The sequence below is a fragment of the Lycium barbarum genome, chromosome 10 (genome assembly GCF_019175385.1).
Source record: "Lycium barbarum isolate Lr01 chromosome 10, ASM1917538v2, whole genome shotgun sequence".
NCBI classification, from domain to species: Eukaryota; Viridiplantae; Streptophyta; class Magnoliopsida; order Solanales; family Solanaceae; genus Lycium; species Lycium barbarum.
The window spans coordinates 3,417,947-3,436,554 of record NC_083346.1 but is presented as its reverse complement, the minus strand read 5'-3'; the positions used below and the strand labels follow the sequence as shown (position 1 = coordinate 3,436,554).

Genomic DNA, 18,608 nt, shown 5'->3' with positions numbered 1-18,608 from the left:
TGATCTTCTTGTTGCTTGTGGTAAAAATGATATCAATCTTGTTTGTGATGAATCTACCTTGTTTGTGGATTCAGGTGCCACTTCTCATGTCATGCCAAAGAAGGAATTATTTTCTTCTTATACTCCGGGTAATTTTGAAAATTTACGAATGGGCAATGATAGTGAGGTTGAGGTACTTGGTATTGACACAGTTTGCTTGAAAAGTAATCATGGTTCGAGGTTGGTTCTTAACAATGTCAAGCATGCTCCAGATGTTCGGCTGAATTTAATTTCTGTAGGAAAACTTGATAATGAGGGTTATGATCAAACTGTTGGTGGTGCCCAGTGGAAGCTTCTTAAAGGTTCAATGATAATGACTCGAGGTAACAAGATATCTGACTTGTACTTATTTCAGGGCTCCATTTGTAGTGACTCGGTAAATTTAGTGGAGAATGATACTTATCAGAGTTATGGCATAGAAGGTTGAGTCATATAAGCGAGAAGGGGATTGATAATTTGGCTAAGAAAAAAATTCTTTCTGGAGTGAAATAAGCAAAGTTAAAGAGATGTGTTCATTGCTTAGCCAGGAAACAGAAAAGAGTTTCTTTTGAGAGTCATTCACCTTCAAGAAAGCTGGATTTGCTGGAGTTGGTATATTCTGATTTATGTGGTCCTTTTAAAGTAAGCTCTCGTGGTGGTACACTTTACTTTGTGACTTTTATTGATGATCATTCTCGCAAAATCTAGGTATTTCCTTTGAAGTCCAAGGATCAAGTACTTGACGTGTTCAAGACTTTTCAGGCCTTGGTTGAGAGACAGACAGGGAAGAAACTAAAATGCATCCGCTCAGAAAATGGTGGTGAATACATTGGTCCCTTTGATAATTATTATAGACAGCAGGGTATTCGGCATCAGACAACTCCTCCAAAGGCTCCTCAGTTAAATGGTCTAGCAGAGAGGATGAACAGAACTCTAGTTGAGAGGGTTAGATGTTTGCTTTCAGATGCTAAGCTGCCAGATTCATTTTGGGCAGAAGCACTTAATACTGCTGCTTATGTTATCAATTTATCTCTTAATGTCGCTTTGGATGGTGATGTCCCTGACAGAGTTTGGTTTGGTAAGGATGTCTCTTATGCTCATCTGAGAGTCTTCGGGTGTAAGGCTTTTGTGCATGTTCCTAAGGATGAGAGGTCAAAGCTGGAAGTTAAAAGTTAAAACTAGGCAGTGCATCTTCATTGGTTATGTTCAAGACGAATTTGGCTATCGTTTCTATGATCTAGTTGAGAAGAAACTTGTTAGAAGCCGTGATTTTATGTTCTTTGAAGACTAGACAATTGAAGATTTTGACAAAGCTGAGAAGGTTGATTCTCAGAGCAATGAAAGCTTAGTTGATGTTGATCCAATTCTTGTGACTATTGCACCTGAAGAAAATCTTCAAAATAATGAAGATCAAGTTGATAATGAAGATAGTGATCATGTTCAGAATGACCAGCATGATGTTGTTGATGCTCCAGTGGAAGATGATGTGGTTGGCCAGCAACCAGTTGCTATTGATGTTCAAGAGAGTTCTCTCAGAAGATCTATTAAAGAGAAAGTACCTTCATCTCATTATTCTCCCAATGAGTTTGTACTCTTGACTGATGGGGGAGAACCTGAAAGTTTTAACGAGGCCATGGATAGTGAAGAAAAAGAAAGGTGGTTTGATGCTATGCAAGATGAGATTAAATTCTTGTATGATAATCATACATTTGATCTAGTTAAGCTTCCTAGAGATAGAAAAGCTTTGAAAAACAGGTGGGTTCTAGGGTGAAACATGAAGATGGTAACCCAGTTCCACGGTACAAGGCTAAATTGGTTGTCAAGGGCTTTAATTAGAAGAATGGAGTTGATTTTGATGAAATCGTTTCTCCATTTGTGAAGATGTCATCTATTCAGGTTGTCCTAGGCTTGGCTGTGAGTCTAAATTTAGAGTGTTGCTTGATCGCCAGGATGACGGTTTCCTCCACATAGTTGGGAGGGGGGAATTGTTAGATTTTTGGGTTTTCCCTTCCTATGTAGAATTGGATTAGTAAAACTCAATCCAATTTGGACCAGGCCAATTTTGTCCAAAATTTCCTCTATATATAGGATCAATTTAGGTCTTATTTTTACAACACAAGAGTGAATTCATAGTAGCCATATAGAGAGAAAAACGTGAGAGAGAAAGCAGATTTTCGTCCAGAAATTTTCTGCTAAAGAAGTCCATTTTAAATTGTATTTTCTGATTCGTTAACCGTTGGATCGTGCTGAAATTTGAACTGGGGGTTCTCAACATCTGGTTCTTCGATTTCAACGGTAGAGATCGGATTTTGTGGTCTGTAGATCCAGTTTTGGAGTACAAACAGTAGCTCATTTTTGGGGGTGATTTCTCTCATTTCTTCGCTAGTTTTGGTGCCACTTTTATGTATTGTTGCTCCGTGCTTGGCTTTGTTGTTCTAGCCATTTGGAGAATATTGTTGTAACTCTTGGTGATTATAGTGGAGCTTTTGTGGGCCGGAGGTCCCGTGGATGTTTCCTCTTCACCTTGAAGGGGTTTACCCACGTAAATTTGGTGTCTCTTCCATTCGATTTATCTTTGTTTGCTTTGCTATTTTATTGTTGGTATAGCTGCTGCCTGGATTTCCATTTGTGCTAGTGTTTATTGTCTTCTCTTGGTTCAAATAGTGTGGGAAGTTTCGACTTGAGTATTTTTTCCGCTGTTACCTCGTCGTGCAATTTGGTTATTGCTTGTTTCTTCCCAACACATAATTGGTTTGTCTAGATTTAATTTCTTTGCTCAAAACAGCTCGTGTCATTTGCTTTTCACCTAATCATCGTTTGAATGCATAACAAAACTAGGGTTTAATAGATCTTAATACACACCATAATATATAATATGTTCCATATAATTGATTTTTCTTTCTTTCTCTCTCTTTCTTTCTTTATGAGGTGGAGGAGGCAATGGCGGAGCCAAAGGTTTAAATTTTAAGCTTAAAGAGGGCAATTGCTCCCGATTGTAATGTTTCTAAATGTATATATACACTGACTATGTAAAAAAATTTACCACTATCGAGTCACCTAAAAAAATAATTAAATGACGGGAATTAGAAAATCTCTACAATCTAATTTAGAAAAACAACACAAATCTTTATATATTGGTACAAGACACTCGTATAATAGCGAAACTACATGGACCTATATATATATATGGTTGGAGATAGGGGCGCAAGGAATTCATCCCAATCCTCTTCGTCGAAAAATTATACTGTATATAAAAAATCAACATTATTTTTATATATGTATGATAAATAGTGAATCTCTTTGAGTTTTTTATATATTTACTTTAATTATATTTTGAATTCTCTCAGTGAAATTTCTGATTTTGCCACTATGAATTTATAACTTTATTAGATAATCTTTGATATGCCCCTCCTAACTTTACAATGAGTGTAGGGAATATTTCCCATGCATGTTTGGATAATTGCTTATGTTTTCAGCATAAAGAGACTATAGCTTTTTGCTACCTATATATGATTGATCATGTAATTAAAAGCCAGTTAGCAACTACTGTTATACACTTTTTCTTTTTGGTCTATAACTTTTGCCAAAAAAAAGCTCATGAACATGCAATTAAACGGAGAATATACAAGATTGATTCATTATATTCCTTTCACTTTTTATGTGACACGATAAGGAATATTGAATTACTTTTTATTATTTATAGATGATATAACATGTCGTCCACTAATATTTTCCATTCATCGTGTGTATTACTTATTCACATTTTTGATTGATTGTAAATGGTGGAAGCATAGAGAGACAGTCAAGATCATAGTCCAATGAAAGAGTAATTTTTTTGGGGTTAATTAAAAATCTTCCATCACCGTAATTTCACATCTACAAACCGATGCATTTGTAGGTCAACACAAGATATATACAACCAAATTTTTTTTTCACTACTAGAAAAATAGTGTTTTCCCATCGACATTCAATTGGAAATTTGTGCGATAAAACATAATTTTCACACCTCATTCCCACTGAATAATCTTATTGGGAGAACGCATGGTGGGAAACAAGTTCCCATTGAAATAGTGGGAAACACCCTAATTTTTTCCTGTGAGAAATCTATCATTTAGGTTTTCCCACCGACATTCAGTGGAAAATAACCATTGAAAATTTTTCAGTGGGAAATCAGTGGGAAAATAGTAATTTTTTAGTAGTGTTTGGAATTGATATAATATTTTCTCCATTAATTGTTGATTCACCAAAATAGTCATTATCCTCTCTTATTCATCAATTTTATATCATTTTTAAAAAAGTTCTTTCACTTGATCTGAATTTTTTCTAGATGTCAATCTCAATGATATTATTCTTGACCCTTTGAAATTTTCGGACCATGTAATTCATCCCCTACTCCATGGGGTATAAACGTTTGTGGTCCCAATTTTTATTCGAGACAAATAAGAGTGCCTCTTTAATTTGCAGTACGTTTTTATCGCTTTCAATGTCTAAGGCAACAGAAAAAAGTGTAATAATATTCTTGGTGAGATTCAAGCCACATTATGTTCCTTTTGAAGGCTTGATTTACGCACCTTTTTAGTTCAACATTTAGTTTTTTTTTTCCATATTTTTAAATGTCGAATAAATATAGTGCAGAGACTGATGAAATATTAAAATATCATCTAACGTTTACAAATTTTTAAACATGATCTAACATTTTTTAAAATTTTTAATTTGCTCAATAAAAATCCGTAGATTGTAATCTAAAAGCTTCATAAGCAGAAAAATAAATAAATAATTATTTACTAAACAGTTAACCCGAAAAGGGTCATCCAGCTAAAATTAAAATTTAGAGACGATTGGGGCACAAGTGGCACCTTGCCCCAAAAGAATATGGCACAAACATCTATTACAAGGCCAAGGACTCCTTTATGATTAATCTAGGAGTTTGACTGAAAAATTTATTATTCTAAGAAGTCTAGGTACTACGATATATCAATTTAAAAATTCAATTTGGCATAAAACTCGAATTTAAGTACTTATATTGGGATTAGGGGTGTCACTGTACGGTATTTGAAATTTTATACAGTAATTTCGATTTTCAATTTCTAAAAATACTATATAATTACCAGATCAAATTAATTCGGTATGGTTCGGTATTTTTTAAGTTCGATTTTAATATTTTGCGGTACGGTAAATTGGTATCATAATTTGTTCGACTTCGACTTATACATACTCATATCGTAGAGAATTGTAATTTCAGCTGTTAAAAAAACATCTCAAATATATTGTACTAGCACCTCATACATGTAAACATATTAAAAAAAAAAAAAAAAAGTACAAGCAATCCCCTTCATAAATCAATTACACAAAAAAGACATTTCAATCAAATAGAGTAGTAAAAGTTCGAACACCTAAACAATTAGTTTTGTACTAATACTCAGGGGCTAATTTATGCATAAATTTTGGGTCACGTGAACACATGGTCACTCAACTAAACTCGATATACTATGTGTATAATTCTAAAAATATATCTAATATTAACTAAAGGAACACATTGTCAAAATATGTTGAGTGGAGCATTGGGTAGAGGCTATGTTTACATCCTCAAGGTCATGGGTTCAATCCTTATGACTTTTCTTTCCTTTATTTTTAATTATACCAAGTCCCAAAAAGCAAAAAAAAAAAACCAAAAAAAAACTCCATGGGATAATCTACAACGAGAAGTCGATGTTAATACTAGTTTATATATTTGTTGCAATTATAATACTAATATATATGAATTATATAATTACACAATTATAATACTAATATATATGAATTGTATATGTAATTATATACTTCGGTATGGTATTTGGTATTTCGATATTTTATTGATAAATACTGCATTTCGATTACAGTATGGTAATCGGTATCTACCATATCATGCCCACCCCTAATTGGGATAGATGGACTAAAGAGAAAATACAATAAACTATGTTTACTTGGTATCTCAAAATAAAGTTTTGGGTAAATACATAAGTTTATCTTTTTGTTCGAAAAAATTAGTTACACACTTTACTTTTACGAGCGACCTCCTAATTCCCAATTTTTCTCTAAAAAGCCCTTTTTGATGTTTAATAGTCGTACTGTTTCCCGTTTAGTTCTTTTTTTTTTAATTGTTATATGAATTATTAGTTCAATTACTTTATGAGGAAAACATATAAGAAAAAAAATAGCTTAAGCCACAGTTGATGAGAAGGAGATCAAAGTAATGTTATTACTCCCCCGTCCCATAATAAGTGGTATCATAGCCAAAAACACGCATATTAAGAAATCAATAATGTATGTGAAGTTTACCAAATTATCCCTATATAATTAAAATAAATTATTTTTTCTTCTTGATTAGAGCATGCAAAAGTAGCAATGTTACACCCCGTACCTTATATGATGAGTTTCACTGTATGTTAGCCGACATGGAGTTAGAAAGTGAAGTTTTTCTCAAGGTCTTAAGATATTCTACATGTTCATTCTATATGTATGAGAGTTTAAGTTATGCCCAGCAAGTATCGGGAAGATTGGAGGCTGAACGAACCAAAAGAAACTGAGTGTGACAATTGGGCAACTCAACGCCCATCTTGACGGACCGTAGAAGGTCAACGGCCCGTCAATCCCCACCATCAAACCACCATCACAGAGTCAGCTCTGATCCGGCAGTTTGACGCCACCACTCGACGGTCGTCGAGCAGATCGACGATCCGTCAAGTTGATCGTCGAAGTTGAGGTGGTGGAAATTTTCTTTTTGTTATAAATAAAAGGGGCCACGACTTGGGGTCATATTTTTCACCAAAAATCAGATTCTTCTTGACCTTTCAAGCTCTCTCAACCATCCTAAATCCTCCATAAACGTCTTAAGCTAATTCAAGTGAAGATCAAGCTTTAAATACCCTAAGCTAGTTCATGGAAGATGTCTGTTCTTGCTTTTAGTTGAAGTTGTGGTGGATTTGGTTTTGAAGCAAGATTGTGTGAGTTTAAATTCTTCAAGTATAAGGTATGTTCCTTCTTTTATTACTTATGTTGAGTTGATTTGGAGGTTAGTAAGTCATAAAGGAGAAGGGAATCATGGCAGGGAATGTCATAAAGTATTATGTTGTAGTTGTTGACTATGAATGGAATTTGAAAGGAAGTTTTGGATTGATTTAAGTGTAATTTGAATATAATCTCTTGACTATGGAATTTTTGACATTATTATTGATGTTTGGGTGTTGTTTAGAAGATGGATGGAAGTAGAAGATATAAAGGAAATGCTGCCCAATTTTCGTTAGCTTATTTATTAGTCTAGCTTGACCTTATCAGAGTTTCAATAGCTTGACCTTATTATGAATCATCTTGAATGTAGATTTGCAAACTCGGGAGGATAAGCGTTGAGTAGTAAGGAGATGACGAGGTATGTAAGGCTATCCCTTTCTTTCTTTTGGCGTGATCCTTGGGAACCGAACATACACGTAACATTAATCCATAATGGTTTTACTCTTAGAGTTAGGGATGACTCATTTGATTCATGTTCTACAATGTATCTTTAGAAAGTTTTCCTTCAGATTCAGTATAATCTTTAGAGTTACTTATATATATATTTATGGGGTATGGGAAAGGTGACAACATTATATACGCACTACCACCTTATCAGCTGGTCATATGATGATACAATGATGATGATGTTCACAGAGGCCGATACAATATGATACGATGGGATGCCCACAGAGGCTTGACAGGCGTTATATACGCGCGCGCACACGCACACACACACACACACACACACACACGTATATATATATATATATACATATATATGACCTCATGCATGCATGCACAGTATTTATGCATAGCATTAGCCTCAGAGGCAGTTCAGATGTGCAGTAATTATATACATGATTCACTCTCAGGGACAGTTCAGACATACAAGTTGCATTCACTTACCTGATAGTTTCTTATGTTACTCTTATGCCTTACATACTCAGTACTTTATCCGTACTGACGTCCTTTTGTTTGTAGATTGCGTACATGCCCGAAGGTAAACAGGGAGACGGTACAGATTCTTAGGCTACCATCTCACCGTTGGTACAGGAGCACTCCACTTGTTCCGGAGTTGCAGCTCAGCTTGGTATGATCCTTTTGTGTACATTTGGGCATGCGGGGCCCTGTCCCGTCCTTATTATGTTATGTACTCTAAGTAGAGGCTAGTAGACAGATATGTACAATTAGTTGTTATGTGACCTTTCAGTCCATATTGTGTTATATTATTTGACAGCCATGTTGACTAGTATGTATGGGTACAGTTTGATGATGTACATTTATATATCTTTTGGGCATGTGTCCCTTCCAGTTATGATATTTATGAGTTAGCTCCATGGCCCACTCAGATATGACTATGAGATGTATGTTTTGAGGTACTCGATAGGCTAGCTTCGGGTGCCCGTCATTAGAGGCGGAGCCAGGATTTGGAGGTTCCGGGTGTCACACCGTCCAAATAGGATAAACGGGTTGGTTTCTTCAAATTTGGATTACGGTTCGGGTCATTAATCTTTTTCGATTTATATAGACCCCTTTTAGATAGATATTCTGAGATTAAAAATACCTAAGCGGCCCAAGTTTTTTTTGTAGGAATAAGAGGCCTTATTCTCTAAAACTATGAGAAAGAAAAAGATTTCCCACGTTAAGAATTTGAATTGTATAAATCATCTAATATTATTACCTCAATATATTCATACTCTATTGCCCTTGTGTGTATATAGTTTAGAAAGAATCAAGAATTGTAGCTTAAACCACTCATCTTCACTTAGCACGAACGTTGGTGAATGATCAAAGTAACCTCTAAATTTGTAAAACTCTTAACACAATAACATTCATCATTTTAAAACTTAAAATGTTCTTTTATAATTTTAAATTAATATTTAAATATATCCTTGTTAATATTTATGTAACGTTTTAAAATGTAGTACTCATTGATATGTGACACGCACACAACGGGTGTATATAAATATTATACTTAAAGAAAGAGGAAGTAAAAGAGCGAAGAATTAATTAAAGCAAAAAAGAGTTAATTTTAGATCAAGCAAGCAAAAACGGCAGAAGAAGTACTGCACGCAGAGGTACGAACCCGAGTCGCACGGGTGGCAGGTTAAGCCTACTGCCAGTGGCACTTTTCATTCATTTGTTAGTCCGGGTGGCAAAATTGTTATATAGTGTTTTTCTTATACATATACACATACATATACAGAGTTTCAACCGAGGGGTTCGGGTGCCGTGGCATCCCCGTCCTTCTACATGGATCCGCCCCTGCCCCTCATGGCCCTTTGGTTGGGTCGTGACAAGCAAACCTTTTGATGTTGGAAATCCAACAATACTAAGTTACTATGTGACTTTTCCAATCATCATTTAGATATTACTTTAACTTGTCAGTTTTTATCTACGGCTAGAATTGGAAAAAACTAGTCAATTTATATCTTGATTTCTTAAAATGACACTTATTATGGGACAATTTTTTTTGATAAGGTGGCACTTATCATGAGACGGAGGAAGTACCGAAATAATGAAACAATGAATAATTCATAATCCAAAGTCATATGTGAAAGTATCCAATTAGTACAACATTCACAAAAAGCAAAAGTAATTTCTTTACATCAAAGTGAAAGAGTGGAATCAGGCTTTTTCTTCTCTTTTTCAATGTTCTTATTTTTGATAGTACACACTACACATCCCTGGAGCTCATCTTCACTTAGAAATCTCCTTTTCAATGAAAAATAATATAAAATAAATCTTCTCCTAAAAAGACTAAAGATAAAAAGCAAAGCAAAGGACAATTTGATGTAGATCATGGAGTAAAAGGCCAGCAAAAGCAGATCAAATTTGCAGAATTTATTATACAATTTATTTACCTGCACAAAGAAAAAGAAAAAAAAGGAAAACAAAATCAATTACTGTATTATAATCAAAATGTAGAAGTAAAAGAAAAAAAAATCGATAACAAAATGTTATAAATGAGGGTAAGAAATTAATTGCATTTACCATTTCTTGCAAATATTCTTCTCATGAAAGTTAAGAAAACGATGAGAAGAGCAACCCCAGCTAATAATCCAATGATAAGTGCAAATGTCTTCTCACTTTCACTATGAGAATCTGCCATGAATAGAGATTAAATACATACTTCATATTATTAATTAAAATATAAAGGGCAATTCTACCAAATCCCCTAAAAAAAGCATAATCTAATATAAAAAAAATTAATCATAGACACTAGAAGATAAATAAGTTATTGTCTATGGAATATTAAAAAAACAAAGCATAATAGCTAAATTCTATAAATGACTCGAAACAAAATATAGAAAGATGATCTTCTTTATTCATCTAAATGCTCTTATTTTAGTAGTTTTCTTAAAAGCAAGATCACTCTTTGTAGAAAAAGAACCTTAAACTACATGGGAATACATGTGAATATCCCGCTGTACCTAAAATATGTGAATATCCCTAACTATAACTAAATTTTATGATGAAGTAGTAAGTATCCCTCCATCTTTAATCAAAGATCTCGGATTCTAGCTCAAAAGAAAATATTTTACCCCCAAGTGAAACTTTTTGCGAGAATTTGAATTAGTGGAACCCAAAACTGATAGGAAGCCAAATTTCTCTCTCTCTTTTAAATATCTCTAGCTACTCCTTGTACGCTCACATAACATATCTAGATTGGTAAATGCATATTACTCTACAGTTAACTGATATTTAAATGCGTGTCTAAAAAATATGTCTTTCATTCACCAATTTTATGTAAACACTGAAAGCGAGTAAATTCTTACATTATATCGAGAGGTACCTTAATATTTTTTAAAATATACTTACCATGATGATTAGGTTTAGCATAAAGATGAGCTCCACTAGTTGTATACCTAGCATAACATTTTCCCAAAAACATATCACCATAAACACCACCACCACACTCTTTTTTCAACCGCCCGATCGCCTCATATAAGCAATCTTGACACTGGGACATACTTAAATCACCCACACATTGGGCCATACCTTGAACATCTTTTGACCCACCAACCCTATAAAGCCCATTACCACCCATTAAGCTTCCCAAAACAGCATCCCTTCGGCCCATTTCATCTAAATCAAACCCATTAGACGGCCCACATTTCTTCATCACCACAGTTTTATCCTCCGAGCCCAAAAAAGAACTATTATCGTACTTTACAAAACACCCTTGTAATTGTACAGCTCCACCACAAGTCTGCGGGCACAACTCGGTGAGTTGACTCACCGAGCGTGCTAGACACGTGGCGCATTCCGGCATGGACAAATCGCCTCGGCATTGATATAGACCGTTGATCATGTCTTGTTGGGTGGACCCCACTATGCTATATTTGTTGTACGACGAGTAAGTTGCTGAATTGACTAGTGAAGTGAGTAGTGAGTTGAGATTCGACTCGTAAGGCGAGCTGGGTGAATATTTTATTTGTGAGCAACCACCATAAATAAAACCATCAACAGAAGAATCAGAGAAAATTATAGGAAAGAACAAAGAAAAGAAAATGTACATGAAAACGAGAAGAAAATGGAGAATTTTAGTCATGTTCTTGAGCAAATTTTAGAGCTCTATAGCTATGAATGTGGGAGAGTTTGAGATATGGTTGCTTCAATGAGTATTTAAGGAAAAAGGTTATCTTCTTTCTTTTGTATTATGGTTTTTATTTATTTATTGAACATACTGCATGCAAAAAGTTTAAGGGGAGAAATTGGAAATAGCATAAAGCTATGGGCCAGACTAATGCATTCTTTTTAATTGGTAACTTTTCTATTAAATATTTCAAAAAAAAAAAAATGTATAAAGAGAGCAACTTTCTTGATCAAGTAAAAGTTGTACTTTTTAGTGCTTACCATCAAAACTTGAGCTAAAAGAAATATTATATTTACTGACTCAACTTGCTCCTGTCTTTTGGCGTCAGACGTAGATTGAGTATTTATACTGGATAGGTTTAATCTTAAAGATTTTTACTGTAGAATTAATTAAACTTTCTGCAATAAATATATATATGTGCTTTGATAAAAATATTAAATTCAGTTGAATCATTAATATATAAGCTCCATGCCCCTCTAGAGGGCATATTGAAGGTTGAATTATACGTGAATTTTTCTAAACTATTGTATAAATTTTATTTTGATTTTTCATTCGGTATTCGGTATTCGTTTTGGATTCCGATTAATATGGATTCCCGCCAAAAAATCTCTTTTTGGTCATAAAAGACTCCTTACTAGGGTTGTTCACGGTTTTGGTTAAAATCAAAACCAAACCGAAAATTTAACCAAACCGAATAAAAAAATCGACATTTGGTTTGGTTTGGTTTGATTTTGTTTTAAATTTTAAAAACCGATAATATTTGGTTTGGTTATGGTTCTATTAAAAAATAACCGAATAAATAACCGAACCAAACCGATAAATTATATACATAAATTTTATAATTATTTATATGTATAATATTAGTTTTTCGTAAATAATTATAAATATTTTATACTTTTTAATCATTAATTTGATTTTTAGTCTACTTATTTCACATGATTATTTAAGACCCATGTTTTTAAGAATATGTCCAAGCCCATGTCTTTAAGTGTTTAAGTGTAAATCTACTAACAGAAGCTCACGTTAAAGTCTAATGTCTTTAACTTAAATTTTTAGTCTTTCTTTGTCAGCTATTTGATTTTAGGTTGTTGTTGTTTTTTTTTCGAATTTATACCTTTCTTTTTTCTTGTCTGAAGGAGTCCTAAACTTCTAATATTTTTCATATGAAAAGGACAGAGGTTGTAGATTTGGAGGTTCTTATAAAAGATACTTCAGTAACATAAGCATTTGCTGCAACTCAAGCACATGGTAATGCCCTAATACTTCTTCTGTGGGTAATCCTTCTAAAAAGCAGAAAAGAACAACTCCTTATAATCGAGACCTTAGCCTTGGGAATAATGATAGAAAAACATCTGAAGTTTGGGATCATTACACAAAGTTTTTCTAATACAATGGGAGAATTGACGGCAAAATGCAAGTACTGCCCCAAAGTTTGGGATCATTACACAAAGTTTTTTTATTTCATATATTTTAATTTTAATTTTAGGTAGTCTTTATGTTTAATTAATATGTATGTTTGTAACAATAACTAAAAACTCTTATGCTCTACTTTATTTCCTGGTATGTGTATTAAGATGACAAAAATGGTGCAACCACTACTAAGTTAGTTTTCAGCTCTATATGTAATAGTTTAGCAAGTTTGGGTAACTTGAGTACTACACTATCACTAATCGTGAAAATGCTTCTATGATGTATGTTCCACCTTAAACTATAAATAAAAGTTATCGTTTGAACCAATAAAAAGACATGTCTTTTTCAACTTTTTAATGTTTTACTGATAAGTCTCATGGCTGCTAGTAATAAACCGAAAAATAGAACCAAACCGACAATAACCAAACCGGTGGTTATTATTTTATTTGGTTTGGTTATGGCTTTAGACATTTAAAAAATGACTAAATTGGTTTGGTTATGGTTTTAATCAATAACCAACCCAAACCGAACCATGAACACCCCTACTCCTTACCATATGCGACTTCATTTCCAGGACTCGAATTCAAATTTTTGATTAAGTATGGAGGAGTACCTATCACTCCATCATAATCTTCGAAAGGAAATTGTTATATATATAAATGAATACATGTGGCAGAAATTCCATGTAATAGACCATCGTACTAAGATTCTAACATAAACTTCGAGTATAATTAGATGAACATACACAAAGCACGGTACTTTACATGGATAAATAAATATGGCTTTGTGACCCTCACGGTTAATATAGTATAAACAATTTGTAACATTTTTCACTGGATTTTGATTTACCTCATTCTTTTTACATCATTGTAAATACTATTGATCGTTTGTTGTGTGGTTTGATAAGAAGTGTATTTAAAACCTTTTCTACAGTGATCCATTTGAAAATATATAAATAATTATTCAGTCAAGTTATAGCGATTCCAAACTACTAACTAGCTAGCAATAGAAATGTCTTCACCTTTAATCAGAGGTCTGGACTCTTGGGTTCAAGCCTTGAGTGTGGAAAAAATCTTATTAGGGAGTACTTCCCATTGAGCCTTATGTAGCGCAAATCTAGATTAATTGGGGCCCAATACAGATACCCGACATCGGATTAGGAAAAAAAAACTAGAAATGAAATGAAATAATGAAAAAGTGAAATGATCGGCGATAAAAAAGAGTAAGAATATTAGAGAAAGTTATGTCAATATTGAAGTTTTGAGATTCAAATTCTTTTGATGCATGATAATTGATAAATGTGTACGTGTAACGTACATTACGTATACTTTTGCAAAGCCAAAGTTGTGTACTTAGGCTAACATGATAAAGCGCCTCAACCATTTTCCTTATCAGTGAAAGTACTTGTAATATGAGGTTAGTTCATTTTGGTACATAACATTAAAAATCAATTTGTACAAAAAAAATACAAAATATTGTGTTTGTGCGTGCATGGGCTTTTTTTGGACATTGAGGAGAGAGAATTCTCAATTTGCAATACTTTATGCCTGGAATTTCCTATCCAATATGAAAAAATGTTCTAGAATTCATATAATGACCCTTGAAGAGGCCAAATAGTATTATAATCGTATAAGATAAAGGTACAATATTACCTTATATTTTCGGGAGAATGACATATATATACATAAGAATATGGTATATTTACAAAATATGACGATAATTTTCAGTTTACAAAACATACCAATAGATTTCTTACAAAATATATACGAAATTTTTGCTCAAGTTATTTTGGGATAAGACACTATTACCCCCCTGAACTTTGGCCGAAGTTGTTACGACACACTTTATCTTTTCAGGGGTCCTATTACCCCCCGTGAACTTTTTTAAAACAGAATAATTACCACCCTAAGCGCTGATATCTACTCTCTTATGGGAGAGTGACATACACTCTCCTTGCCATATGTGCATTTATTTGTTTTCTATTTTTTTAATACTTTTCGTTTACATGGCAATTTTAAAAAAAAATTAAAAACTGAATTTTCTTTAAAAATAATGAAAAATGGATATTTTAAAAAAAAATTGAAAATATGATTTTTTTTAAACAAATCTGAAAACATGGATTTTTTTAAAATATGGAAAAAATGGATTTTTATGATTTCATTTTTTAGGACACTTTTATTTTTCAAATAAAATCTGGATTATTTTTTAGAAAATCTGGAAAAAGTGTTTTTTCTTGTCAAAATGTGAAAATTTTATAAAAATTTGGAAAAATTAATTATTTTTTTAAGATGTGGAAAGCCCCTTTTTTTAAAAAAATTAAATCAGGAAACTAGATTTTTTTTTCTTATATAGAAAAAAATAATCAGTTTTCCAGAATTATTTTCTAAAAAAATAAATTTTCACATTTTCTAAAAACAATTCAATTTTTCATATTTTAAGAAAATACAAATTTTTAATAAAAAAAATTAAATTTTCCGCATTAAAAAAAAAACAGTTTAGAAAAAAAAACTTTAAACCTTAATGATAATTAATTAGGTGTAATCAAATGTGAAGTGCCCAATTAAAAAATGATACGTGTCAGATTTTGTGTTTTTCACTCTCCTTGCAACGTCAGCACTTCGGGTGGTAATTATTTTGTTTTAAAAAATTTAGGGGGTAATAGTAAACCCGTCAACCGGTCCGGTTTTACCGGTTCAAACAGGTAACCGGACTGGTAAAACCGGAACCGGTTGAACAGTTAACCGTATATTTTGTACCGGTCCGGTTTGTCACGACTCGACTAGGAGCCGCAACGGGCACCCGGGGCTAACCACCGAGCACCGCTCATTATAGTGCTCACTATACTCATTATACTTTTCTTTATCGAATGCATATACAATTCATGCTAGAAATCGTACTTTTATAAACATAAGCCCTTAGGCTATAAAAATAGTAGTATGCATATACGTAAAAACTGTGAGACCATACTACCCACACTGCGTGCCTACGAGCCTCTACTGAAGTACTATACATATACGCGGAACAAGACTCCGTCATGCCCAAAATATACATAGATATACACAACAGAATAACCATAAGCACCTCCGAACAATGGAGTGCTCTCAAATCAGCCGCTAACTCCTATGCACCTGGATCAAGATTGTTTCTCTGTCTACCTGTGGGCATGAACACTGCATCCAAGAAAACGGACGTCAGTACGAATATTGTACTGAGTATGTAAGACATGAATAAAATAAACATGATAGAGAAATCATAAGTCATAAGGTGAAGGCAAAACCTGCGCGACCTTTAAGGATGAATACATTTCATACATATATCACATATACATAATCGTCGTACATGAATCATTATAGCGTATACATCATCATGTCATATAATTCATCATCGTAATACCGTATCTACTCATACACATAAAACATTATCCGTATTCGGCCACGTAGGGCTTGACAATATCCGTATTCGGCCACGTAGGGGCTCGACAATATCACATGCACAATATTCGTATTCGGCCACGTAGTGGCTCGACAGTATCCGTATTCGGCCACATAGTGGCTCGACCATATCACATACATCATAACAAGGATCATTTTATCTCATCATCATCGTTGCCATCACATACATCTTATAAGCGTATCGTAACCATTCATTAATGCACACATTTAAATTTAGAGACAATTTATGAAAATCACATCATATTCCTAGAATGGACTTCGTATGAATATCGTAGGATAGACTTCAAAATCTCTAGGTTTAAGCTCAAGATTACCACTATCGTTTATATAGCATATCTCTTACCTTTTGTGTCATATGAAATCCTCTATAAACATAGACTCGCAAGTTTGCGGAACATTGGTCATAATACGTGCATTAAGGCTTATGGACAATCTATAACGATGTCGGGGTGACATAAGGTTGAGAACCCCCGAGTCCATTATGGAGCATTCATAAGCATTATGCCTCACCTTGAAGGAAATAGTATATAAGGTGAGTGGTTACAATAAATGACACCATTAACGTCATAGGAACATCATATCATAAATTCTAGAATCGTTATACTAAACTCTTCATCATCATTAGTGAACTCATACTGTGTCTCATGTGGTTATCCATGAACATGACTATTAATTTTCCGGAATGTAGGAAATTCATGAAGAGGAAGGAAAAGTCATGCTATAAGATTCATGTCATAGAAAGAAAGGACTAACCTCACATACCTTTGTCGCTTAGCTATGTTATCGTTCACTTGCTCTCCCCCAATGTCACGTCGTTATCTTCACGGGAGAATTCGTATTAACATTAGTTAATCGATTATAAGAACGCGTCGTAAATTCTAGAGAAAATTGGGCAGCATTTCCCCTATAAACTTAACAATCCTCGAAATTCCAACTTAGCCAAACATCAATCAAAATACCAACAACAACAATACCAACAATTTCATATCAAACTAGGATTAAATCCATTCTTAAATTACTCCCAAAACAGCCCAACATGCATTCGGATGCCAATGCTTGTATACACTTCTTTATTTCCGTATATCCATAATATAACAACAACAACTACAGCCAATACCCCGATATTCCAGCCCACAAAACAGTCCCCAAAATATCATCGCAAAACAACCACAAATATTATACCAAATAGCTCCAAAATATATTCACAAAATAGCCACGAAAATTACATAAAACAACCCCAAAATATTGTCACAAAACAACCCGGTATACGCTTTGTATACAATATCTTTATACACTTTATTCTCCCAAATTCAAGAACAACAACTTATCAACAACATCAACAACAATATCAACAACCTCATATAGCAATATAAGCACTTAGAAATCTCTCAAAGTTCCAATAAAAAACAACCCTCAAGGCAACCATATCAACCAACTAATCTATGACTTCATAACATAATTCCCTTCACTTTAAACTAGGGAATTCTCCCATGAATAACTTAATTAACAAGAATAGAGTATATTACATGCCTTATTGCCCAGAAAACTCAACTTAAATCCTAGCTCCAAGCTTCAATAATCAGCCACACATCAAGCACCAAATACTATAATCCTTTCCTAACTAGTTTCCAATTTCCTAAGATGAAATCTTGATTTGATTTGGAGGAATTCAACTTGAAATATTTAGAGAGCTTTTAGGAGAGTTTGAGAGGGTTTAGAGAGAGTTTAGAGTGAGAGAGAGGGGTAGAAAATGAAAAAAAAAATAGATTTTTTTCAGTTTTTAGTTTCTGATTTTTACTGTTCACTGGGTACTGTTTATCCGCGTCTACCGTTCACCCGCAGAATTATTTCATGGACTCAATTTTTTTGAAACCGGAACCGGTTAAATCGGTGGATTTTTTTTTTATTTTATAGCCGTTGCGGATTTGGGCCCAACTTAAACATACATACATATATATATGTATTAAGAATATATTAAGAATATACTTATAATATACATGATACATTTATTTAAATTAAAAACTAGAAAGTTATATACTTGAAAAATAACTAAAATATACTAAGAATATACTTATAATATATATTATACATATAACTTA

At 33.4% G+C, this 18,608-nt stretch overlaps 1 protein-coding gene across 1 annotated transcript; it reads right to left on the bottom strand.

The window, feature by feature from the left end:
* Positions 1 to 9,563: 9,563 nt before the first annotated feature.
* On the bottom strand, positions 9,564 to 11,681 carry LOC132615976 (plasmodesmata-located protein 7). Its single transcript, XM_060330575.1, has 3 exons — positions 10,870 to 11,681; positions 10,042 to 10,152; positions 9,564 to 9,911 (listed from the first exon to the last, which is right to left on the bottom strand). The coding sequence occupies exons 1-3, from the start codon at positions 11,600 to 11,602 to the stop codon at positions 9,904 to 9,906; spliced, it is 852 nt and encodes a 283-aa protein (XP_060186558.1). The 5' UTR covers positions 11,603 to 11,681; the 3' UTR covers positions 9,564 to 9,903.
* Between the last annotated feature and the right edge of the window lie 6,927 nt (positions 11,682 to 18,608).